The 26725-nt window shown below is 45.5% G+C and overlaps 1 protein-coding gene across 4 annotated transcripts; it reads left to right on the top strand.

The window, feature by feature from the left end:
* The first annotated feature begins 2821 nt into the window (after positions 1–2821).
* On the top strand, positions 2822–26461 carry NEMP2 (nuclear envelope integral membrane protein 2). 4 transcript variants are annotated; one of them, XM_072040510.1, is made up of 10 exons: positions 2822–2963; positions 12265–12403; positions 14264–14379; positions 16044–16272; positions 16447–16519; positions 17522–17615; positions 18126–18240; positions 18863–19088; positions 21087–21263; positions 23430–26461. In XM_072040510.1, exons 2-10 carry the CDS (start codon positions 12355–12357, stop codon positions 23653–23655), a joined length of 1305 nt encoding a protein of 434 aa, XP_071896611.1. In that variant the 5' UTR covers positions 2822–2963; positions 12265–12354; the 3' UTR covers positions 23656–26461. The 4 variants fall into 4 exon arrangements, with proteins under 4 accessions (XP_071896611.1, XP_038037972.2, XP_038037973.2 ...); XM_038182044.2 differs by lacking the exons at positions 2822–2963; positions 12265–12403 and adding an exon at positions 12927–13081; XM_038182045.2 differs by lacking the exons at positions 2822–2963; positions 12265–12403 and adding an exon at positions 12943–13093 and having other exon boundaries at positions 24889–26461.
* The last annotated feature ends 264 nt before the right edge of the window (positions 26462–26725 follow it).

The following is a 26725-nucleotide window of genomic DNA, read 5'->3' as shown; positions in this document are numbered from 1 at the left end:
GGCTTTTCCACGTGTCCGTCCCTCGTGGGGCACCTACCGTGGCCCTGTTCTGGTCTGACTGACAGAGCCCCTGCTGGCTGCTCTGGAGCAAGCAGGGCCAAGAGGTATCAAGTTTTAGGTTTATTAAATGCATTTCCAGTTAGTCGGGAGCTGTGGGTGCAAAAACCTCAAGGGAGTCACTTGCTTTCATTGCAAATATCATTTCAGCCTTTCTGATGCCAGTGGAAAATTAATAACCTTTTGAGATAACTTAAGGGCACTCTAAAAGCTACCTAAAGAAAAAAAAGAACAAAAAAACAAAAAAACACACCAGGATCAGAATGAAAACCAACAGTTTCTGATATCAGATAAAACACTCCCTTTCATCAGCATTTTCCTCTCTTCAGTAGCTCTTTTTTAACTTCATTTCACCCACTTCCCATAGCCTCAGAAAGTTATTTTTGAATGACCTGCTTACCACAGATTTCCTGAAGAGGCCCAACCATTTACACATCTTTCAGAAAGCACCTTGCTGTTGCCTCGTCCTATAATTATTCGCATACAAACCTGAAGTGGGCAGCTTCTCATCTTCCATTAATTTTTTTTTTTAAATAGATGATGAAAGAAGAAACAATTTAGCCGTACCGCTCTGTAAAGCTTTTGATCTGCAGCTCTCTGAGCCCAGCGCCGTCGTGACAAGCAAGCATGGGAACAACCTACTGCACGATAACCAAGAGCGTGCATTTGACGTTGCAGAAAGAAATCTGTCCAAAGGTATAAAGCAGACATCTTGCTGTCAAAGGCACTCCTGCCGTGATGCCTACCAGTCACTCTTTCCTTAGGAAAGTAGGATTTTGTGTTTTTTTTTTTTTTTCTGCCGAGCTCTGTAAATGGAGTAGCTACTCCTCAAACTGATCCCACCATCTGCTAACTCCACACAGCACCCTCTTATCTCCTGACACGGGGGCTGTCTTGTCAACAGCATCCTGCACCGCGGGGCTCTGACCTGCGCTTGAGTCATCCTGGTGCTGCTGACAGACAGATGAAGAGCAACTCTTCTTCCTCCAGTCCTTAAAGACCTCTGGTGCTTGGGGCAAAGCAAAACCCCCCGAAGCTTACATCCCATTACAGCTGCTGTTGATTTAGAGTAAGGTGTTCCTCCATCATTTCCTTCTAGCTGCTGCCTTGAGGTAGGGCAGCAAAATTTGTCTTCTGCTGGAGGGCCCAGGGACAGAGGGCACGAGTGAGAGCTGCACGGACTGGAATAAAGATTAGCCTCGTGGTATCTGCGGGTCTGGCAGGAGGCAACTGGTAGCTGAGACAGGCCTGTGAGATGCAGGATTTAAGAGACCAAAACCAAAAAGTAACAAACAAACAGAAATCAAGGCCGTGGCTTGCTTTCCTCTGTGCAAGCTCGACAGCAGCGAGAAAGGTCACAGACATGCAGTGAAGGAAAATGCGTGCACGACCTTTTCAGAGGGGTTTGCTGAGAAACAAAGCAGAAAGCACACGCTCACGTTTGAGCAATATGCGGATCGCTGCAAGGTTCGTTCCAACTCTCACTGCACAGGCCTTTTTGTTTTCAAAACGAGCTGCCAGCTTCTCAAAGACACGATAACATAGGATCGTGTTAAGGTGTTGATCCATCTTAATGTGGTGATTACTAGCAGGGCTGAGAGTTTCATCTGTTACCTAACGTTTCCTGTAATGACACCCTCTTTTGAGATGCTTTGATCTCTCTACACTTCAATCATTTGGATTAAATTTTCCACGTCAGGTATTTACCTTAAGTTAATATTTTAAAATCAATGCAGCTTTGTACCTGTTTGCAGGAGTCCAACACCCACATCCTCCCTACACAAGGCATTGCTAGAGCCCCTGCCCCAGGAGCACGTTAAGCAGGTCTGCTCTTATACCACAAGAAGGAGAGCTAGAGAGATGTTCCACGTCACAGATTTTTGACAACGGATGACGTTTTTGTAGGAATGAGCCATTTTGCTCATTCCATAGGCCTTATCTACATGCAGACCTACTTATAGCACTGGCTGTAAGATCAGATAGCAGATCCCACACAGCGGTGGGGATTAACAAAGAAGCAGAACGCCCCAAGCTTGCTGCCAGCCGGCTGCCTTGCCATTGCAAAGAGCAACCAACCTCTAAAAGATGCTGAAAGAGGCCCAGCCACGCCTGGCAAGCACTGCTTTCTCCCCGCTGAGGAGCAGGGTTTTGGGTTCCCTGTCCTGTGGCTGGTGGCAGTGATGTAGCTCTGAGATGTCACTGAAAGTACCATGTGCAATTCTTACTTAGGGGGGTTTTGGTTACTTTTCTTCCGTTCTGTTTTTCTCAAGCAGGAATTTATTCGAGAGAGGATAAAGTGACTATGGGAGAGGAAAAAAAAAGTGTGAAAATGGAAAAAAGTAGCTCGACATCATCAGAAATCTGTTTAATAGCGAGACTCTTTCAGGTCTGTTGAGAAGCATAACTGGTTCTCTCTAAGCAACAAGCAAAGTTACTAAACCACACTATTTTCCCTCAGCTAAAAAAGAGTTTAATCATTTAGATTTGAACCATATAGAAACATAACTGTTTCCCTCAGTCTTTTCACAGTACGCTGGCAAAGAAAGAGGCAAATGTTTATCTTATTATCCTATAAGCGCCAAAGGGTCTGACCTGGAGTACGTGCCCAAAAAATGGAGACTGAAATAGGAAGCGAGCCTTTCTGTCTGATGAAATGCTTTTATGGCTTATGGTCACAAAGCCCCTTGCATAGCATTTTCCTTTGTTTCCATTTCAATTCCTTTAGAAATTTCTGGTCAACAAAGAATGCAAGATCTGGGAAATCTGACCACAGCGTTGCAGGGAAGAGAAACTAAAAGGAGAAGAATCCTGGCAATTACAGTGGAATAAGACATAAGCATTGACAAAAACAATAAAAATGGAAGGCCACTGCACCACTTACCTACGGATCCACGCAGTAGTTTCAGGTAGGCTTTATTCTAGTAATAAAAATACCTCGGGGATATAGATATCCTCACAATCAATTTCTGAAGTCAAAAACTATTGCAAAGAGCTAGGCTAGATAAGAAGGATAATAGAGGTTAGATATTCTGGTCTACATGGATTTTAGATTTGCTCTCTTTCTATATGCCTGAACCTCATCCCTCCTCTTCACCTTAAGAGATAGCACATAGAAAGCCTATTACTAACTCATTACTGGAATTGCTCAGCAATTGTGTTAAGAGCACAATATGCCATAATCTCCTTTTGATTCAAAGAATTCATAGGTCAGACTTCAAAGCTGGCCTCTCATTTCCAAGCATATGTTTTGTTCGATCAGGATTTAACTGCGCATGTCAGCCAGTCGATAGTCTCTGCATTCTGACACTGGGCAGAGCTGTGATTTATTGGGAGCACAGACCTGAAGGCAGCCAAGCTCTCGTGAACCAGGTTGTTCCTCTATGATCTACTGAGTGCAAAAACCAGTGTTTCCCAAATTCTTATTCACCATGCAATCCATCTGCACGTGCTCAGGAGCCTCCTCCTCGGTGGCCTGTGCTGGGGGAACCACTAGGTCAGCACCCAACGGAGCTGCACTGGTAGATGTGAGCTTACGGACCCTGCATCGCCTCTCCCCTGCCTCCCGGAGCAGCAGCTGGGCCAGGAGCTGGTTCTGTGGGATCACAAGTGCTCCGTTGTGTTCGCAGAAGACTTGGGAGCAGATGAAAGCCTGGGTCCACATTCCCCCAAACATACCTGCCGGAGAAGTTCAGCGGGTATAGGGCGGGGAAATTAACTGTGCTAGATAAAGGAGAAGTATTAAAATCTTTGTATGCCTGGAGCAGTAAAGAAAACAAGAAAAGGAGTAGCAGCTCTCCAAAGGATACAGCTGCATGCCACTCCTTTTTGGGGGTAAGCTGCGATATTTCAGTCTTACCTGCTGAATTCATGCCCAGGGAATTAGAAGCTAGATTAAAACTGTGTGTTTGGTTGTTGTTTTTTCTTTTTAAAATTATTATTTATATATTTATTTTTTTAATTATTTTACCAGCCCATCCTGCAGCATTCTTTATCTATGATCTAACAGCTCTTTTACCATTCACAACTTCTGTGATTTCCACCAGAGGGAAAAATGTGATAGGACTTTGCATGACTCATGGGTCTTGTGAAGTACTTTCAAATGGCTCATCTTTCGGGCATTTTAACTGGATTGAAGCACAGCAAAAACTTGAGTTCTGTAAAATGACCTGGACCCTGAGCTTCCACATAGAGTGCACAGAGTATATTTTGTGCTTTTTAAAGATGCCTTTTTTTTTTTTTTTTTTTTTTTTTCCCCTCTTCTGAAAGTATGTTAAACTGCTCTGGAAAGCCTGGCAAATATCGACCTGATTAAGCACGCACACAAAGGTTTCTGCATTCTTGGGTACACCCCTACATACCTGTACAAACCTTCAGACTTAAAAAAATAATAATAAATCAAGGCCAAAGTTTTCAGCTAGCAAAGTACACCTGCAGATTTGGATACAGTAAACCAATGAGAAAGATCAGCTGAAGCTTGTGCATGCGTGGTCACAGCTGCACTCTCAGCTTCTTGGTCCAGACTCTCAGCTAATGTGAATCTGCACAAGGCCACCAAAACCAAGATTGCCTGAGATCCCTTGCATTTTTATCAGACAATTGCGATATGGATTTTCCTTCCCACGTAGCTGTGATCTGCTTGTGTCCTTGTCTCCTTCATCTCCTTAGCGCTTCAGACTGAAGGGCAGGTAGCTGCATCCCTGTGGGCAGAAGAGAGAGGAAAGTCCCTGGAAATTGTTCTTCAGTGCAACTTCAAGTGAGAAAACCTGCTGCTGAAAGACAGGTTACAGGCTCAAAATAGTGGCATCCGAAAACCCTGACTTTTCCCACGTTAGGGAGAATTGTTGTGCTGCTGCTCTGAGTAATCCCCGTACAAGACCCACTACTAATAACAACAACAATAATAAAGAGCTGCAGAACAAATTTTGGTTTCTGGGTATCGTTCAGCTGGGAAACGTACCACAAAGGTCTGCTTTAGAAGCGCTGGGAAAGCTCGTTGTAGTTCAGAATGAAAGTATTAGGCAGATGTGACATTTAATATCTGAACCGTCATCAGAGAGGAAATCGCATTGTTACTTAAGTGGAAAAAAAAAACAACACAACACTTCAAGAATGAGCATCAGGGGCCAGCTTCAGCCTTGGTGCAGCGCTGCTTGGTGCAGCCCCTGACATCCTGCTGGGAGTCCAGGCCCAAAACATCCCCTCTGCAGCTCCACGTCCTCTTACTGCCACCCCTCGAGAAGCCAACGTGAGCTTTCCTTCGCCCCGACTCCTCTCCGAGACGTCTCACCGCTTGCTGTAAACTTCCAGTGGTGGGAAGGCTGCGCTGGGCTGCGCTGCAGGTGGATGGACTGAGTGCTGGCAGAGCGAGATGTCGCAGGAGGGGAGCTAATGGGGAAAAGTTTCACATCTCAGTAGACAGAAACAAGCATTTCTCTCTAATAAGACGGGAGGATTTGACAGAATTTCCTGTGTTTTGAGCTTAGCACGCCTCTCTTAATAAAAACCAAGACTCCCTTCTTCTGACACGGCGCATTGTGCCTCGGATGAAATCCTTTTGAAGAACAATATGCACACACAATATAATCTGACATTATTCCAGTGCTACAGGGAACATCTTGAACATAATTGCACCACATGGAAGTTGACTCGCTACGAGAAAAACAGACTAAAAAGCTTTCACAACAAATCTGTAAACACATTTATGCTCCCAATAGCCATGATAAATCCAATTAAACAGCCAGGATGCGCTACAGACTGTCACTAAAGGAGTTAACAGAGTTTCTGGTGCATGGAATAGAGCAGCACGAGGAAGAAATTGCAGCTCCTAGCTGCCAGAGGTGCACCATCTTGTAGCCAAGCTGCACTTGGGAGGACCGGCAGCCAAACCAAGGCTCCTTAAGCCCTGCTCACCTGTATCCCGTCCACACCGGCACTGCATTGTTAAAAAATACCTGGTTAGTGATAACAGCTGCTCTTCTGGAGCCAGTTAAGTAGAGGACGTGGTTCTAGCCTGATGTTCTGCCACTAACACACCAAAAGCAAGCAGCAGATAGTACAGTCTTGTCAGCGTTTCTCAGGAAGGGAAACTCTTTTCGAGCACGCTTGCAGAAGCAGCACTGTCTGGTGCTGATGCCCCCCGAAAGCAGGTCCAGGACATTAGCCATTTAGCTAAGAGTTCAGAGCTTCATGGCTAATTAGCCTTCAAATTAATGGAGTGCACTGACCCCCCGTGCATCCCACCCTCCTGCCGCAACAGGACATTGCTCGTGTTCAGTCTCCCTGCTCCTATTTTCTCCCCAGCTGCAGAAATTCTGGAGCACCGTCTTTGGCAAATACAGCAGCTATTGTCTTTCCCCCTGGGACAGCAGCTCTCAAGAAATATCTACAGAAAACACCTCGGAATTAAGGAGCACAATAGCATCAGTGTCTCTAAACACTGCTTCCTCATAGCAAAAGAGATCCAGCCGGAGCGTACCATGATGGGTTCTAGCATTATTGTTATGATTTTTGATTCAGCTTGCTTCCTGCTTTCCCCCCTAAACGAGGCACCCGAAGGATGCTGATTCCTGCAGACAGTCCCCAGAGGAGCTCTGGGCCATGTTATCCCCACAGCCAAGAAACCCCAGCTCTGTTTCTGCTTTCGTTACCAGTTTCTGTGCACGTAATCGTTAGTCCCTTTGCAGTATTTTGATTTCCGCTGTTCTTCTGTGAACGTCTCGAGCCTCCCTTTTCAGTAGATGTAGCCATCGGCTCTCAGAGCTGTGGTGCTGACTCACAGCGAAAGAAACTGAGGTAACCCCGGCCTGAACGCCCAGCTGGGAGTAAAACCATCAACGGGAAACATTCACGGAGACATTGATGCCTATGGAACAGCCAACTGGTTGGAGGACTGCAAGCCTCAGTCGCTTCAAGATGCTTTAAAAGCATCTCATTCTCCAGGATGGCTGTGTGCAGAGCAGGATGGTCCCTGAGCTAATCCTGGCCCACACGAATCCAGAAATGGGCGAGTGCTCCTGGCCTGCTGGCTTCCTTTGGGCATCCGAGCTGCTGCAGCCACACCTGTCTGGCTCACACACGTTGTTCAAACGTTTGCAGAGCTCCTGGCCACCTTGAGCAACAGCGATTAGGCTCAAGAGCTTCATGAGTGTTTCCAGGTGTGTCTGAGATCCTCCTGACCTCCTTAAACTGCAGCTCACTTGGCTGGCGGAGCTGGCAAGGTGCGCGGGTGCGTTTGGGACTTTTACCTCCTTTGAAGCAGCGAGCGGCGTCTGCAAGCTTAGCGGTGCCGCGGCGCGTCCCTCAGCTGAGGGAGCTTGCTCGGAGCTAGGAACTGCTGAAGGTCCGGATCAGCTGGCAAGAAACACCTGCCTGTAGATGCTTTCCTCTGGAAAAAACATTCTGGGAACCCGAGCTTGAGGTTTAATGAGACAGAACAATTGCTGACGCTTCCAGACTGTGTCGCTTTTAAAATTAGGAGCTTAAAAAGTTGGTGTGTTTTTCTCCCCGCTCAGGAATCACACTTGTGCCTCCATCACTTCATGCAGACCTAATCCTGAGGTGGGATTGTCCTTGGAGGAGCACGGCACCCGCCCTGCTTCTCAGAGCTGTGGTTCCCAGCTCTCTGTGCCAGCTCAGTAAGGCAGGATGCCCACCCGCGCAGTGTACGTGTTCTCCAGTCTCAGCTAGACAAGGAAAAACGCATCTCTTACCCGCTGCTTGTCCTGCTAACAGCATGGGCAGGGAGCTCCTGCTCTGCGTGCTCCAGAGATGCACACTAATATCCAAACAAGCTGGGGTTTCACAATTAGTAGTTTCAGCACAAGAGGAATCCCACAGACTTCAGCAGAAGCAGCACGGCACAGACAGCGCGGTGTAAGGCTGTACAGCCCTCGGACAAGCACCACGGCAAGGGCATTTGGCAAGCACCGCTGTAGCATTTGGCACTGGAACAGAAAACAGAAACCTGCCAGCGCTTTGAAGGGAGCACCTCCCTCCCCTCCTTGCCACTGGATCCTTTCAGTTATTCTTCCTTATCTCATCAGGATAGGTGCCAGAACTGAAAAGATTCACTTTGTGGGGAGGATGGAGCGGGGAAAGGATTATTTTATGCTTGTTTTGTTCTTCTGCGCTTTCTTTAAGCTTCCCTGGCCACTGCCAGAGACAGGAGCCTGGGCTTGTCCAACCTTTCATCTGAGTCAGTACAGGGAGCCTGATGTTCACTTCTCAGCTGGCACGACAGGAAAACAACAACGACAAAAAAAAAAATCCACATTTGTACTCTTCTGCAGTCGCTGTCACTAAAATCCCCAGCTGTTGTCAGCGAGAGCTAATATTAATACCAGGAAAGGCTGAAATGACTGCAGCAGAGCATATTTGTGAGGCTCTATTTGAGGCACATCCTGCATTCCTCAAGTGTCGGCAGGAACGGGTGCAAAATGCCCGCACATCCTGGCTCCCCCTGCCCGGGGGCTCCGCACTGCATTGCTGTCCTTCGCCCCTCGCTATTCGCACAGGACAGCCTGGCAATCACCTGATTTGGGGGAAAGCTACCGGAAAGTTGCCTATGTGCAACCCTTCAGGTAACGCCGTTACTCACATATTTCCACCTAACCACTCGACAGCCCTTTTTTCCTCGTCTCTCCCATGTTTACATTGAGGTAGGGAAAAAATGCAGTAGTCAAAAAATTCTTGATGAGGGAAAAAAAAAAAAAAGAAGTAATTTACCAGCCTGTCTGGAGATGCATTTGTATCAAGATACATGTTTGCTGTCATAAAATATGCTAGGTATTTTACTCCAAACCCAAAAGCTCTTCTCAGATCCACCTATTATTAAAGCACCCTGAGCAGGCTAAGAAACTTTATAAGGGAGGAGGACTGTGTCTGAAAGCAGGAAAGGAAGAAATTTCAAGAAGCCAGGAGTGCTGGGAGTGGAGGGGATGAATGCCAAACTGGCATACTCCACTAATAATGGGATGGCAAACCTGGGAATTTTTTTTGGGGGGGAGAGAGGTAAAGAAGTACTGAGATGTGCAGGTAGTAAGGCAGGCTGTGAGAAGAAGTGCTGAACAACTGAGAATGACCAGGCTCTGAAAGAGCAGAAGGGTTACAGAGTTTGCAAATGCTTCGTTCAGGGTGTGTTAAGAACAGACAGCCTGAGCTGGACCAGTCTGAGCACGCACAGAAAAGAAAATAGGAAGCAGTGAGACACCCAAAAACTCAATGGATCAAATGGCAGACGAGAAGCACAGGCTACCTTTGTATTGTCCCCAGAAGTTTTAAGACAGGCTGTCCATTTGGGGCCTTTTGGATATCAGCATGGCTCAGGTTGCCCTTTCTTGCTCAACATTTGCTTTGTTAAAACCACCAACGACTGCTTCAGACACAAAGCGCTGGGCTGTGGCACACGGGGCCACGGAAGCCGTTCTCTTGAGTCCTTCTGTCCTTGACACCTTGGCTTGGTTATTTCGCAACTGATCTCTGGGCTAGGATCTGTTTACTACAGCCCACCTGCATAGGCAAAAGGAAGTAATAGATTTTGGTAACTGCATGTAAATCACTGGCCCAAGAGCCCAAAGTGCTTGTTTCTGAGCCGTGGCATCCTACCACACGCTGTTTTCCAGCATTCCCTGCCACCAGCCTCGTTTATCCTTCACGTGTCTTTTCAGAGGAATCGCCTTTCCCCCACCACGCAGCACAAACGTGGGCTCCCTCGCATCAGCGCGACCATCTGCCTGTCCTATATCGAGCAAAAGTTCCTCAGAGGAGAAGGTGTTTTATTTTAGGGCTTTGCTAGTAAGCAGATAACCAACTGTAAGCCTGTTTTTTATCCGTTTCGTGTGCTAGATGTCCTTAAAGCATCCAGGCAGCTTTCAAAGTGTTTGTTCTGATGGTCTCTGCCCGTGAATTTTCTTGTAATATTGGGACCTTTCTCCACGGAAGGTATTAATGCCTATACACCATCCCAAGGCACGCTCACAGCTGCTCTAAGACCAAACGATTGCTATTACTTTGTTACCCCAGCCTCCTTCTAGCTCTGCAGTAAGAGTTGGGAATGGAAGAGGCTAAAAATCTGATAACTGGTTGGAGGAGCCTGCCCTTTCCTGGCTCCTTGCTCTGCACCGTCAGCGTAGCAGCAGGCTGCTTATTTTGGGACTGGGTGGCTGCAGCGTGTCCTGGGGATATGCTCAGCTCCAACACTGTGCTTTGTGCCTTGGTGTACGCCCTGCCGCAGGGGTGAGGCCCTCCAGTGAAGGTGACTTCCCTGTGCCAAGCTGCTCGCGTGCCTGTGCACGGTCTTGGTGCAGGAGCTGGTCATTTGCCTAGGGTCGGAGCCAGCATCTTATCAACCTTCGTGCAAACAGCACCCAGGGCCTCAGAGAAGGAAGCTGGGAAGGGCAGTTCACGAGTGAATACGCTGAGAGTACAGGGACTTCTGCTACAAGTCAGCTTATTTAACTAGCATTTTAAAAGAGGCTCAGATTTTACTCTCAAAAGCTTGAGTTAAAAGGACTTTGCTTTCCTACAGCTGCCTGGGTCACGAACACGCTCTTAACATTTTCCCCTCATACGAGACAAGTCTCTGCTTGTAGAGTAGATGGGCAGAAAAGCTATTTCTGTGGAGCAGTAAGTGATTTTCAGAGCTGTGGTATCAGTGGGAATTGGAAATGCTTTGCAGGGCTGCATGTGAAGTAACCGAAATGGCTTGGGCTCTTTTTTCCTTAGGCTGCATCAGTGCTCCTTTAGGTAAGTAACAAGATCCATTCAATTTAAACATGGGAGTTAAGAGGTGACTGAAAGAAAATAAATCTATAATATATTAATCAGAGCAAATTTAACATCACTAATAAGAGCTCCGGGTCAAAAAAAAAAACAACAAAAAAAAAACAAACACAACAACCAAACCCAAACTGCCTCCCTACTGCAGATGCAGAGCAAAGGAGGAGTCCAGTAAGATTTGTATCACTGCTTCCTTGCTACAAATATAGCTACATTTGGCGTGCTAAAAATAAACTAGATAAATATTTAAGGCCCACTGCTACTTCGCAGAAGCCTGGAGCTGAATTTGCTTGCTGTTGTGTACAGCAGGAATAACATCAATGGGATCAATGAACATACGCCGAAATACTTGGCTGAAGGCAGAGCGCAGCACCATGTTCCCAGAAATTGCAGAAGCATCCTCCCCCAAACACGCTGCCAGCAGCAGCCCGAGCTCTCCTCCCTTCTGACCTAGAGGTCCCTCTGAGACCGGTGGGAAAGCGAGCGTCCCACGAACGTGGGGTTAAATGCCAGGAAGGCTGCGGAAGGCACACAAAACGGGAAGAGCCGCGTCACTCATCACTCGGAGCACTTCACCTCAAAACACCGGGATTGCCTTGGGTTGCCTGACCCCCCAGCAGTGATAGAACAGCAAAACGTGTTCTGGCACTTCGGTTTTTCAAAGCATGGGTGGCTACAGTAAGTGCCCTGCACTCAGATTAAATATGCAGAGGTTTAAGAAAAAAATATAAATAAATAACAGCATAATGCAAAAATACGGCCCTTTTGCCTAATCACTAAAATATGACACAGGTAACCTTTAAAAATCCATTTCCATTGTGCATTTATAAGCTTGGCCTGCAGAAAGATCGTAAAAGATTATCTACTGCCTGGAGCAGTTTAGGAGAGATAAATATCCCTTGTAGAGCAGCACCTAGCTCAGTATCTATACATGTCAAATAAAAGAGAGATTACCATAAAACTACTGGAAAAAATAAGTAGCTATACTTATCTTTTGTAAATAGTTTTGCTCCCCAAAAAATAACACAGTGTTTTGCCAGTGAAATACTTCAAACTAATGCACTCCTGAAAAAACAGCTGGAGATGAACAAAATAGTCTCAAATGGCTCTTCTGTCTAATTTTAACTCTCAGAGACCATTTACATCAAATAAAACGACAACATAATGTACCTGATAATAAATTGCATTGTTTGCGAGGGCACTTACGGCACACAAATTATTTGCATTACCGGAATAAACATTCAACAGAAGCCGCCAAAACACATGAAACTATGTGGAAGGGAACAGAGGAGTGCTTCATCCTGAGTCAACGAAAGGGAAAAAATCACAGAAATAGGCTCAGGCACGTATAGGTGTTGTGTTATCCTGACTACGTGGGAAAGCTGCAGACACAAAGGCCGCCTGGTTTTCTATTTTTCCCGTCTTTTCCAGGAAACCAGACACGAAGTACCTGGCTTATGGACCTCCAGCAGCTGTGGATGCCACAGCCCAGCGCCCACGGGCCGGCCTGGGGAAGGAGAAATGCCACCGCTTTCACAAGCCTACAGCCACTCGGCCCGGCCAAAGGCAGGTAGACCGCCCTGTAACCGCCCGCAAAGCCCACAGCTTGGTGATGTCAGGAGAGGGAAGGGGAAAAAAATAATCAGAGGAAGCGCCCTGAGTCATCTGGAGCACTGAATGAGGTGTTGGTGGCACAGCTGGGAACTCAGCCCTCGCCAGCTGCAGCTGGGGGCAGGAGGCTGAAAGAGGGTGGCAAGCAGCACCTGGTGGGTGCCTCCTCCCCGGGGACAGGGACAGGGACAGGGACAGGGACAGGGGGTGATGGCTCCTCAGAGCAGCACCCAAGGTGCAGGGCTGTGGGGAGCCTCGCACCAGGCTGTGCGTGGCAAAGCGGTGTGAGCAGCCAGGGACGGGCAGGGCTCAGCATTACACCCAGCGTCCCTCTCAGCTCCTGAGCAGCCCAACAAGGGCACTGCAGGCCCTGGTGGTAAAACATTTACGGCTGGGGAGGTCTGACTGAGGAGCTTGTCCTCGCCACTAAACCGAGCCGAGAGTCCGACGGGCCCCCCCCCCAGCCCCGGGGAGCCGAGGGGCGGCCCCAGCGCGGCCGGGCCGGGCCGGGCCCCGGAGAGGCGGAGCCGCAGCCACCGCATGGCCCCGGCGCGGCCTCCCCGGGCCCTGCCGGGGCTGGGGCCGGTGCTGGGAGTGCTGGCGGTGCTGGCCGGGGCCGGGGCCGGGGCCGGGGCAGGTACCGGGGCAGGTACCGGGCTCCCCTCAGCCTGCCGGGGGCGGCGGGGCCGGGCGGGAGATGGCGGCCGGGCCGCTGAGGGGAGCTCCGCGGCGGGGAGGGCCCGGGGGGTCGGGGCAGGGGGGGCCGGGGGCGCGGTGCGTTAATTAAATCGTTAACAAGTAATTGAGGCCAGGTTGAGCTGCCTTACACAGACAAGGCAGGTTTTGACCTGCTAAGAGCGTTTTCTGGTCCAGATCGCGTCTGTTTTGGACGCGTTCGTGCTGCTGCTCTGCGCTGTGAGGGCTGTGGCAGCGAGTGCTGAGCTGGGCTGGGACCTCAGCGAGCCAGATGATTCCCTCTCTTCTGATCTGTATTAATTTCCTTTATTCTGCTCTTTAATTATGTTCCTGGAGCAATGTAGGGCACGTTTTACACATCCATAGAGATAGGAATGTAGGTTGTGCGCGAGGGCTGGCTGCAGAAAGCCTCTTTCAGGTGCATTTCTGCTGAGAGGTGCAGCCTCGCTGCGAGGATCCTAGGGGGTCCCCAGCACCTCAGGAGGGTTTCACCAGTCCACACCCATATCCTGAGGCTTCTGGCACGCTGTCAGTGCAGCTGCCATCCTAACGGGTAGTGCCCGGACTGTGGCAGGGAAAACGATGCTAAAGGTACAAACTGAGGAGTTAGGATATTTAACATCTGAACCATTCTGGGGGGAGATGGGTGCGATTTCTGTAGTCAGCAGCAGTGTCATGTGCTAAATGACTCTTTAATATGTGAGCCTGTTTACCTGCTCAGACTCCCACAGTTGCATTCACCATTGGTATAAGCGCCGACTACAGTGGAGTTACGCCCACTCGTGCCAGCAGGGAATTTGGCCCAGAGGCCCGATTCCTGTGCCATCAAAACGTGGATGGAGATGCCAAGCTTTTACTGACTGCATTTTTTTAAAAAATCGCACCCTAGATTAATTTTTTCTCCCCCAAGGTGTTACTGTTTATTTTAGAGCCTGAATTACTTGATTAGAAGTGTCATTTGATTTTTTTTGTCTAAATCAAATTGAATGTGCTACCCTGCAGCATGGTTTTTATGTTCAATTATCTGCAAATTGCTTGTGATTCCCTCAGCATATACCAAAAAAGGCAGGAAAATTACACATTTGTCCTTGATACGTATTTAAAGTTAACTTTCCCTCCCCAGGTGAAAACTGTAGCGTCTTGAAAGAAGGGGATGTCATCCAGAAATGGGATGAAAACTGCTATTGTTACGTGCAAAACAGAACCTTGCACTTACAGTACATTTGGTCAACTGTAGAGGTAAGAGTCCCTGTGGGGGTCATCCAGATACACCCTACACTTCACATGAACTTCTCCCAGCTGAGTATATGTCCAGCTGGCAGGATCAGGTAGGAGCATGATAAAAAAAACAGCATTGTGATCCTTCAGTCTGTATGCGGTGAAGCTTGCTGTCCCTTTATTAAAAGGATGTAAACTAGGCTTACAGTGTTACAACAAGATGCCAAACAAACATTAACTTAGTGTTGTATCTTATTTTGATGCACGTCTTTCCAACCGATGGACTGCTGTTAACCTCAGCAAGAAACGTTTTGCATCATGACACCTTTATACAGCTTCTAAATCTGAGGATAAACACAGTTCTGTGAACCGCTTGCTTGCATCATCCCTCTTCTGTCCCTAATGTGAGGATTGAATTATTGTCTACAAGAACCATAAAAATTAGAATTGCTGTTCAGGAGGGGAATGAGGAAGAGTATAAGCATCCACAGTATAAGAACTAAAGATGTGTCAGATCGTTACCCCGAAAATTAGAAATGTGCTGCTGCTGCTGTTTTTTCATTCAGCACAGAGGGTCATATTAAAAGAAACACGTTTATTGGTCAGCAAAACAATATCAAAATCTCCTAACACTGGAAGCAGTAACAGGTTAAGGAACAAGCTGAGTGTGTCTGTTCAGTTCTTTTTTTTTTTTTTTTCCTGGGAAGAATGTTGCTGGTCAAGGGAAGTAAATAGTTCTACTCTGTGTCTGTCGGAGAAATTGGCTCTCAGATCTGGAAGTGGAACACCTCTTTGTCCGTTCCCAGGACTTTTTCCCTTGGGAACAGGCCGCAGATGTTTTTATGAATGGTGGCAGGCTTCAGGTGGTAAAGCCCTCCAACAGCAACACAAGCTTTCCTGGAGGAAATGCTTAAAAGCAGGAAGTCAAGATTTCTCCCAAAACAAATGGCTTGCTGATGCATTGCCTCCTCCCCAGTAGAAGCCTGGTTTATTTATGGCATCACTTTTTATTTATAAACTTTTTGTCGTTGTTATCTAATATGCTGAGATCAAGAGCTCACAATGCAAGATAACGTTCAGCAAGATCACCCCATCTCAGCAGATGGACATCTTTTACACTATGGAATGGGGGTGTGCTAGGAACTAGCAAGAAACACCAGGTTAAGCAACAGGAATGTGCTATATTTACATTTCTGGTTATGATGCCTTTTGTTGTCCCTCTCTCTCATCTGCCCCTAACATAAATATTGCATTATTTATCTACAAGAAATGCAAGTAATATTTCTTATGGTTAAAGAGGGGAGTGGGAAGGAGGATGGATCTCCACACAAGAAACAGCAGTCAGACAAATACTGCAAGTTCTGTTAGAAATCTGTGCGGGGGCAAGTTTCATGGTAAAACCAACCCTCCAGAGCCTGTGGATGGCCTGAGGCCCTTAGATAGACCTTTGCTGACCTGGATTTCTCTGAAGCATGCTGTAAGGCCTAAACAACTAATTGCATACACTAAATAACCGGTATTAAACAACTTAAATTTGCAGTACCATTATGTTCTCTAGCTTTCTGTGGTGAGCCTCATTAGCATGTGTATGGCATAGATGCTGTGTGTCACAAAAAGCAGCAACAAAAAAAAAAGCAGTGATTCTGAGCTATTTCTCTATGTATTTTGTTATTGTTTGATTTTAGGTAAAAATCAACAGCACAGAAACATTCAGGTTTGTGCCCACTTCAGAAAAAAGCAACTGTCGTAACTCAGAAACTGTTTTTGAGTTTGCTGCGTGTGCTGTTCAAATCTTCTGGAAACCAGAGACAGCTACAGAAACTTTCCTAAAAATAAAACAATATGGAGAGGATATCTGCTTCAAAATACAGCCCTTTGAGAAAGAACTGTACGTCGTGAGTGTGAAACGAGAAAGTAAGTAAGGAGGCTTTGAGTTCAGATTACAGCTAGGTTGGTATTGTCACTGTACCTGAACGTACCATCTCTTTTTAAGAAGCTTGGCACTTTTCTGCTAGTCTTTTATATAGAACCAATGCTTTAGATTGTATAACTCTAAAGTCCATTTCTGTCTTTTTTCCCCTTTTTTAGTGCTAGATGGAAAGCTCTTGTTTTTGTTTGTAGCTGGAATTTTTCTGTTCCATTTTGCACACAGTCTGAGCAGGTGAGTACGAGCTGCTGTGTTTTGACCTTCTCTCCCAAAGTCTGTGCATCTTTGGTCTGTTTTACTAAGCTGGAGACGCGATTGTCTGGGAAAGTGAAATAAGAAAACTGGATGTATATTTAAACATATATTAAAATTAATGATACTTCCTACCGTTTGTGCCTGGACAGACTGTGACACACCTAGGAGCATTTGTCAGGTAGCTGCATCTTGCACTGGGCGACACCAGGACAATCCTAAGCAGCGAGCAAGTGTGGATTCAGAACAATCCTCTCTCCCTTTTGTGGATGGGGGAGGTTGGCTGAATGCTAAAGAATGTCGCATGCATCGAAAATGATGCCTTCCTGCAGGCAGAAATGCTTAGGATGAGGTCACCTGGGGCCTGGTCTGCCTCCACCTTCTTGCCAACCCTTCCTCATTGTTCTTTTGATGCGTGTCTTGCATAGCTCATCAGGGAGGATACTTACTGTTAGAGCAAAACACTTGGCCCATGACTTCAAAGCAAAATGAGTCACAAATTAATTGTCAGGAGGCACCTTTAAGACAAGCAGAGCAGCAGTATTTTTTATATATTTTTTTTAAGAGTTAACTAAATTATATTTTTAAATCAGCTTTTTACCAATGCATAAGCTTAGAAAAACTTGCTTTTTCCTTTTAAATAAAAAAATAAGTGTTCTTACAGTACAGAACCACATTGCTATGTACGAGAAAATAAAGCAACTAGCAAGTCAATAAAACCAGAAAGCATGAGCGTTTAAAAAATAATTTAAAAACCTTCTAGTGTGTAACAATTCCAGTGCATTGTATAGCATTTGTTGGGATTTTTTTTTGCATGTATTTAAAATCTAAACCAGGCCTGTTAACCATGTAACTACCACCTCTGACTTACAGCTGCGTTAAGTCCTTCTCGAAGATTACTGCTATCTTTACAAATGTTGGAATTTTTAACTAATTACAAGTTAGAAAATACTTCTCACCGTGTTCTCTCTTGTTCTTTTACAGGAATACCAAGTTCTTTTACCTTTCTGGAGCAATACTGGGTGTTCTTGCTCTGCTAGTCTTTGTCCTGTTGACGCTTAAAAGATTTATTCCAAGGGTAAATCTACATTTGCAAAACAAAATAATAATAATAATAATAAAGGAAGTCAAGAGTCTAAGGCCAGATTCTGACCTTGCTCTGTTTTTGTGGCCAGGTAACTCCCCTGAAATGGGTATAGGAGTCAAGTGAATATAATTAAGTCAGAATCAAGTTCTAATTAGCTGCTCCTGAGTTTAACAGGAGATTGTTGATGTAAGATAAAAGTTTATTCCAAAACCTAAATTATTTTTATTGGACTGGAGCTAAGCTTAGCTTTAAGAATATTCTGTAAATCAGAATGTAATTTTAGTGGCAACTGGGATGGATTCTCTGCCATTCTCCAGAGAATTCATCACAAGGCAGATGTGAACTGCGAGAAGCGTAGTGGAAGTCCAACACAGATCAGAAACCCTGCAGGACTACCAAATAGCACATCTGTGAATTAGCCTGTGAATTCACTTGCACACCATGGTCCTGATTCTGACAGATTTCTGTATTTTCCCTACTTATTTTTTTGTCAATTTTCAGCACAGCACCTTCTGGATATTAATGAGTGGCTGCTGGATGTCCTCTCTCTATGTTATTTTCTGTTTCAAAGAAAATATGGAGTGGCTGTGGTCCGAACACAGGAAATACTTGTTGGGTAAGAAAATTAAACCAAAATCCGCAGTGCATTTTTTGATAATTTAGTGGTTAGATGAATACCCATCTATTAAAAAAAAAAAAAAGTCAAGCAGCTCCTTTATGGATTACTTTTTTCTCCTGAGCCAGAGATGATGTAATATTCCAAAGGTTCCTAATGTACTCAGTGAGCATTTACTCACGTTGTATCATTAAATAAAGAGTTTGGTATAGTGGGCCAGTAACAGCTGTACCAGCAGATTTTGCCTGCATTATTTTTTCACTGATTTGTCATCACGTACACTTTCCCTGTGACAGGGAACGGGCAGCTATGATGGTTTTTATTTTGCTGAATCTGGGAATGGGACGCACAAATTGCTAACTGCAGGGGTTGGCAAATCTGTTGGTCTGGCACCTGCCTCGAGGTTCTTGCACTGCAGCTCCTACAGCATTACCCAGCGGCTCTTCACAGATCACCCCGTGAGCTACCAAAACACAAAGCTCATAAAATTCAGTGCAAGTACCCTTAAGACAGCACAAGAAAGAGCCAGGTTGTACTACAGCAGTTGCAAGCTTTGTCAACCAACCTCGTACAGTTTATACGAGTAGTTCTCATCTTTTTCTCCGTGTCATTCTTTCCACAGGGTATTTTCTGGCTGTTGGAACGAGCAGCTTTGCCACATGCTATCAGCACGGACCACTTACCAGTGAACTGAGCATAACCTTGTTCACGTGGACGCTGCAATTAACAGCCTTCGTCTTGATTTACTGCGGTGTCACCATACCTCAAGTTGCATATGCAATAATAGCAGTCAGCCTCTGCTCAAAAGGCCTGTGCTATCCCCTCGGTGCTGCTTGTCACATAGGCAGGTTTGTATGTATTCGGGAACGTCCGGGTCCCTTTACCACCAGGAAACATTAGAGGCTAATAATGAAAAAAAAAAAAAAAAACTTACACTTTGGTAACGCCTGGTGAATTTCTATTGCTAGGTTTTGTCTTTTTGTTGGTTTTGTTTTTCTTTTTTTCCAAATATAAAGCTACAATAGGGAAGGTTTAAATCCATAAGACACAGGAATTTAATTACTTTCCATTTGGCAGTTACAAACATGAATTTTGGTTGATAGACAAATGTGAGGGTGCTCTTAAGTACAAATGTAGCACCTTCTAGTTGCAGCATATGGCAACCTAAACATCTGTTTGGTTAGACTGCAGCAATACCACCTTGGTTTCACACATTGTGAGAAAATCTGCAGGTAGCTTGTATTGAATCTCTCGTGATAAAAGCGAACTACCACCTAGGAAGTGTACGTTAAAAACCAACTGTCCTGTGTAGGCCAGATGGCTTTCAATGTCAGTGTAGAATTCAGAGACTAAAAACCCATTTTCACCAAAATACGGGTTCCTACTGATTTTAATATTTCAAGGTTATCACCACAGATGTACGTATCTACCCTCAGTACATGCAAGCAATCAGTTATCCCTGTCGGGACATTCTCCCTCCCTTATTCCCAGTGCCCCCCTTTATGTCGTGGCATTTGGGATTGGAACTGCTTTCACAATGTAGATCCTACTGTGCTAAGTATTTTGTTAGTAATATGGGAAGAACACATTTGCTCATCCTTGAATGTAAAACATTTTTCATCACAGATGTAACACTCAAGTGAAGATCCTAAAAAGCCCTCACGATTTACAGCTGCTTGGTACCTTCAGCGATGACATCCAGATCAAAACCCTTTAGTGTGGCCTGTTCTGTAGCTGTGGACTGCTGCTGAACCTCAAAGAGCCAGGAGGAAGCCAAGGCTAGAACCAACATAGCCAGAAGAATAAGAAACAATTTCTTTTTTAGTCTTTGACGCATTGTCTGAAATAGAGCACTACAAATAGAGCACTGCAAATCTCTCTTCAGACAATAATAAGGCTTTTTTTTTCTTTTTCCTGTTTTGAAGCACTAAACAAGTAGCCCCAAGTGGTGAGGCCACGATGCCTGACACACCGTTAAGAGCAGCAGATATATCAAAATTAAGAATCCTGCATTAATTATTAAGATCAATACAGATTCCACTGAGCCAGCAAGACTTTTGCCATTTGACCCGGACCAGGGCTGTAATTCATTCTTGCTTTACAGGGAAATAAGGAGGAAAGTTGAACGCTGCTGGTTGGAGCAGGTGTTTTTATACAGAGCTGAAAGTTTTATGGGCATCCAGCCCTTGCTTATCTTAACTCATCACAACATTTAAATTGAAAGCAGTCGACAGAAGGGAACAGAACATGGCACACTTTCTAATTGATATCTAATTATATTATACATCGCTATGCAGCAGCTAAAAAAACATCAGATTGTAAACATTTTGGCCTCAGACTACTCAGTTTTGTAATTTAAAGCAAGATTTAAGAGAAGCGATCTAGTAAACAACATGAACAACTCATAACAGACTTAGAGCATTGCTTATCTTCAAATTTACATATGCAGACGGGGTTTTGATTCAGCCCATGTCTCTGCGTAGACACATTTTACATGTTTCACCTAAAAATGGCTGAGCAAGTAGACATCTATTTAATTCTGAGATAACAGTCCGTGCATACACAGCAAGGACCTGATCCAAAGCTCTTTTGAAGCAGCATTCTCTGGAAGGCTGGCTAAGACCTAGAGTAAGCAGCTTGCACACACGAAACCTGTTGTCTTCACATTTTCATTTTAACGCAAGTACGCAGCTTTTCCTCTTTACGAGGATAAACAGGGAGTCATTAAGGTTGGAAAAGACCTCCAAGGTCACGATTAATGCATGTTAGTAGCAGCCAGTAGAGAAAAATGATGGGCCATAATTATGAAGACTGCAGAAACACTAATTGATTTCATTTCATTTTAGAAAAATGAAGAACCGCTTGCAATCAAGAAAGTTAGTGTTTAGATGGCTTACTGAAGAAGAATACCGAGAACAAGGTGAAGCAGAAACTGTCAGAGCTCTGGAGGAGCTACGCTCGCTCTGCAGGAACCCCGACTTCCCATCATGGCTGGCAGTATCCAAACTCCAGTCCCCGCATCGGTAAGAAAATTTGGCTTTTCTGAAAGAGGAAGCACGTTGCACAGACACTGTTAGACAGCAGGCCCACAGACTGCTTAGCGAGTTTATCTTGCATGCAGTCAGACGTGGGGGTAGCTTTATCCCCCTAAGTAATCCCACTAAAGATCACAGGCCATGTCCCAAGGATATTACTTGCTGGTGGTATAAAGCCCCATTGGTTCCTCTCTGACCATAGATTGCTCTGGATTTTGCAGCATTTCACAGCTAATTCATGGTATTGACAGCTTTCCCTAAAACTTCCAGTGCCCCTGCAAGTGCCTACACAGTGACCCAGACCAGTGCCTAACCAGTGAAATGCCCTTTTCTTCAGCGTTTCCAGCAGTACGCTTTTACACGGTGGAAAATTAGGGCAGGCTGAAGTACATTGCTCAAACATTTGCTGCATTAAGCCCTCTGACTGCAGGTCTGCACAGCCAAGGGAACCTACTGCTTGAAACAGGAGTAGCATAGAATATCTAAGACTGAATACACAGAAAATACCAGAATCTGCACCTAAGTATAGCAGGTGGTGGAGCTACTCCAGATACAGCTTAAGAGACAAACACATATTGTAAAGGGAAGAGCCAGTAAACGCAGCCAGAAAATCTTCCAGGATACAGAATTAATGATAATCACCATATATTTCCTTCAAAATCAAACACCTGAAGGTGTCAGGAGCAGGGTTTCACCTAGTAGCCTGCTACAAAGGCTTGACCCTTGCCACAGAACCCAATGTCACAATTTCAAGGGAGTCTCAGTCAGCTTGGAATTTAACCACTAACAAGTTAAAACTGATTTTGGAACCTTCATCTTTCTTGGACGGGCACAGAGACAGCCTCTCTGCCAGGTTTAGATTTAGATATAGATTTACTGTTAAACTGTTATTTTCTAAGAGGCTTGCATTCTGTAGCATGATTTGAAGACACAAAAAATGAAAACTCCCTACTCTAAAAAAATATCACCAAATGCACAGGACAAGCAAATGAGACACATGTATTTTCTAGCCCTCATTTAGTTAATATTCTTACAAGTTGTTCACTGGAAAAATACAAAAATAAAAAGAACCAGAAGTTTGACTTGAAATTGAGCATCCCATTAAGCTTCCACTAAAAGATGGCTCAGCACAAGGCAAACCTCTAAACCAGAGGCAGTCCGGCTCTGTTCCCCATGTAGGCTAACTACTTCCACGAGGAGCGAGGTGACACCATTCATCTCACAGGAATGTTAAGTCTAAATGTAAATTATTGATCAGTTTACCAGAACTGCAGAGTGTAGCTGCAGCTCCCTTTTCTTACATTTCTCTGATGCTGTCGACACTTACCCAGGTGTCAGAACTGCCGTCTGTTTCCGTGCGCTTGCCAGAAGCCTCCAGCTCCCTGCTGTATCTGCAGTGGAGTTGTCCACTGAAAGCAAGATGTGTGGCCAACTGAAATGTAGGAGCAGTGTTAAGCTCGCGCTTTGTTCAGCCAAACCTCCGCTTTGGTGTTGGCTTGGAGCAGCTGCAGCATTCCCAGCCTGCAGCTCAGAGTTCACCAAAAGCAGGAATTCTCTGGCAATTGCAGGCAAGCTTAGTTTCAGCTTGCCTGGAACACACATGCAGCACCAGAAGTAAGGTGATAGCACAGGAATGTGGGAGTGCTAAGCTCCCACCAGTTTTCCCTTCATTAGCAATGTCAACTTACCTGAAATTCTAACAGCCTTTGTCTCAACTGTTCCACAGCTTGAATTTATTTTTAGAAGCTAAAATACCACCTAGCCAGTGATACAAACGCTTACTCTGGGTTACCCCACGAGCACTGTCAAGATGAGAAAATGAAGTCAGGTCTTGCTTAGTCACAGGGCGGTACAGATGCCCTCTAGAAGGGCAGAAGTTACTTATATAGGGAAGACTGAAAACAGAAAGGACAACGAGGCAGGAGAACGAATCTTCAGAGTCGTTGCCATCTGTTGCTTTTTCCTCTCTGTTGTGCTTGACTCTGTAGCTCCTGCTACAACTTCCCCTGACCAGCATGGCCTACAGGCATGTCCTCACAACGTCCCTGCTTCATTGGCAGCATCCCCTGCGTTTACAGAGTGTGTGTATGCGTACACGTACATATATAAATAGATAGAAAACCTTCCCAGCTCATCCCTTCCAAAATCCATCAGGTTTGCAGGTTTTGTTCTGGGATCTCCCCACGTCTCGCCTGCAGAAACAAAGGCGCACGAGAAGGAATACGGCTTCGGGAGCTTCTTCCTGGAAGAGCAGCTCTTCGACACAAGGGTGGAATCTGAGCAGGATGAGACAGAAAACTCCATCCATGAAGAAGAAGATGTGGATGAAGATGAAATACGTGAACAGATTCCATTTCCATACGCTACTGAGTTGCTCTGAGTTTTGGAAAACACCCTAACAAGGGAGAAGGGGAAAACGTATTTGTCCCAGGAGGGAAGACTGCAGACTAAGAACTTGTATCTGGTGATTTCTTGTGGATGCTAGGGGACAAGCAAACATTTCGGACAGCCTGTTTCCTGTATCACTGATGTTGCCTGATTAGAGCCGCAGAAGGAAACCATCAAGTGAAGAGGATCTCATGCTATTGGTACTTAAACTGGGAGAGGAAACGTTGCTTCTTTTCGAAGCAAGTACCAGCAGCAGGCTGCCCCACGGTGATGCCCTGCTTCGCCAAGGATACTACCTCTAGTAAACACAGCATCTTTTGTAGCCCCATTTGTTGTCAAGTCCTCTGTGCTGAGCACTTGAGGAAAGAAAGCCATTATTAGTGCTCTGCTTTTACTAAGTACCCTACATGGTAGCGAATTTAATAATGCTGTTCGCTGATAAGTATTTTTATTGCTCATCTGACTTTCCAATGCTAAAGATGCAGAGTTGAGCAAGGTTCCTTTGCTCTTCTGGCTCGTCTTGTCTCAGCTTCATTTTGCGTCCCCCATTAGTTTTAAGTTCCTCTTACTCTTCAAAACCCTCTGCCTGAGCTTTTGTCACTCTGCTTATTCCGTTTGTGCTCTCCCTGCTCTCGTTATGCTGTGTGTTGTTCTTTCCATGCTTGTTTCTTCACACCCTCTCCTTCCCTCTTTCACAGGTCTCTCCACAGATCCTTTCTTCAGTCTTCTACTTCTCTCTCTCTGACAGCTGCAGGTGATTTAGGAGATTTCCCTCCCCACATACCTTTTTCTGTTGCTTTCCATTTCATCCTCCCCTTAGCTCAGAAGGTACTGCCCCTCGCTCAGCCCTTTGAACAGCCTCGAAAAGGCAGCAGACACCGAGGCCGTTTGATCTGCTGGATAACTGCTGTCAGCTGAGCTGCAGCACAGCAGCTGACCCCCATGTGGCTCCACTCTCATCAGTGTTTAACTAATTCAATACAAAGCAGAAAGTAATTCCTGGCAAAACCAGGAGGAAGGGAAACCTGGCTCCCACCTCCCTGCGCAGCCTTCCTTTGGACTTACACACGAGGTGTATGGGGAAGAAGAGCAAAGAATGGGGAGAGAAGGTTCGGACAGTGAGATGTCTTTCAGCCCATGTAGCACACAGCACGAGGTTAGGGGATCTGTCACATCTCCTAGGTTCATCCACCTGCAGAGGTCATTTTCTCCTTCTGTTCCACAGACTATCCCTTTCTTCCGCCGTCCTCACCTTGCTGTTTCCCTTGGCTGCCTCCAGACTGCAGAGAACACAAGACCATTACTTCTCCCACCACCTGATCTTAGAAACCCTCCTGGAACTGCCTGTGGTGGGGAGAAGTTTGCTCTCCTGAGGGCGATTTCAGACCAGACTGTATTGGTGTTCAGGGGGATTTCTTTTCTCTGTGACGTGCCTGGTGCCGCAGCACGACCTCACCGGTGGTTCCTCACTGCCCGTCTCTGGACAAGGGTGAAAATCCACCACCTCCAACTAAAAAGTGCCAAAAAGTGCTGCCCTGCTGCATTCCAGGAGCTCCTCCGTGTAGGCTGTGACTCAGATCCTGTGCCTGAAAGTAGCACCGAGGCAGTCCTTCCTCGGTGACATCGTTACGAGGTTGCTTCATTTCAGAAAGAATGCTTCCACGGGACGCTAAAGAGACGACGAACACCTTTTTGTGCCACATATTTATAAATATATAAATGCACAATCTATAGCATATTTAAGGGAGAGAAACCCTGTCGAGCAGGTGCTTCGAAATCCATTCACTTCTAACTCCACAGTATTAAAAAATAGATAGGCCACTAGCTTAAGAGTTCCTTGTAAGAGAGGCTGCTACTGCCAAGTCCACAGTTAAGTTACCACCCGGACTCAAATGTCAGGCTTGGCCAGGTGGGTTCTGTCACTAGGATGAAGTTGTTTTCGGTAAGAAGCAATTGTAAGGGCTACAAATTCCCATCCATGCAACTTGAGGCCAAGCAGGAGAAGCAGATTTATCCTAGAGGAAACCCACAATTTTTCTGGACCTCCTCTTTCTACTGAGGCAGTGATTATCCTTTCATGAGTATTAAATATATATTTATATACGATAGCCAGGTAAGATATTAAGGTAACATTTAACCTATGTGATATATTAAATGGTAAAATAGGCTGTGTCATTTCTGATACTTTCCCTTTTGCTAAATCATTTAGAACAACACCAGACAAACCTATTCCAACAGGGAGGAAAAAAAATCCAAAAACCTACAGTTTATAAAGTTCATCATTTGCCAGGGATAGGTCGATACTATCCAAAGTAGAGCAGGAAACTACTAAGCACATCCAAACCAGAAGTGCAGCAACATGCCAGAAAGGTGACTGCTTTAGTGGGTAGCTGATACTGACCTTAAAAATCCTCCCAAGCCTGTTCCAATGCTGGAAGCGTTTCATCATTAACAAAACCTACCAGAAGCAACTGCTGTCATTTGAGCCCTTTGCCAACAGCGCGTTTACCTGCACAGTGTCCTGTGAAGTATGGAATTACATCGGTTAACTGGGACACTACTGGCAACTGGTGTCCAGAGCTCAGGCAGGAAGCCTGAGAACAGAATCCTGCTGTCAATCCACTGCCTTAACTATCACAGAAGCCTTTCTTCCGTAACAAAGAATGAATTGCAGTTATCTTCTCTTTCATGGTTAATTAAAAAATTGTTAGAATTTCGTATTTATTTTGTATTGCACACTATACTTGATATACTGTATGGTACTTTAAGGGTTTTTAAGTAAAAGTATTTTTCAGCTATGTTGTTCTCCTTCCGTAAGCACTTACTCTCTCCGAAACAGCAGGACCGAAATCAGGGAGGAGCCACACAGAAGGGTGTGTGCATATCCTGAAGTTTCCCCCATTGCTGCAGATTTAAAACTGCGCGGTAGCTGTGGCAGCTTCAAAACCTTGCACACCCGTCCCCGTAGGAGTCTGCCTCTCCTGTTTCTCCATTCACAACAGACCCAAACTGCAACAAAGCCCAGTCTGTAAGATGACAGGCGAGGTCTGAAAGTTAGACGT

The sequence above is a fragment of the Anas platyrhynchos genome, chromosome 7, assembly GCF_047663525.1.
Source record: "Anas platyrhynchos isolate ZD024472 breed Pekin duck chromosome 7, IASCAAS_PekinDuck_T2T, whole genome shotgun sequence".
In the NCBI taxonomy this organism is placed as follows: Eukaryota; Metazoa; Chordata; class Aves; order Anseriformes; family Anatidae; genus Anas; species Anas platyrhynchos.
The sequence above is the reverse complement of the archived record's forward strand: the minus strand, read 5'-3'. Positions and strand labels throughout refer to the sequence as shown.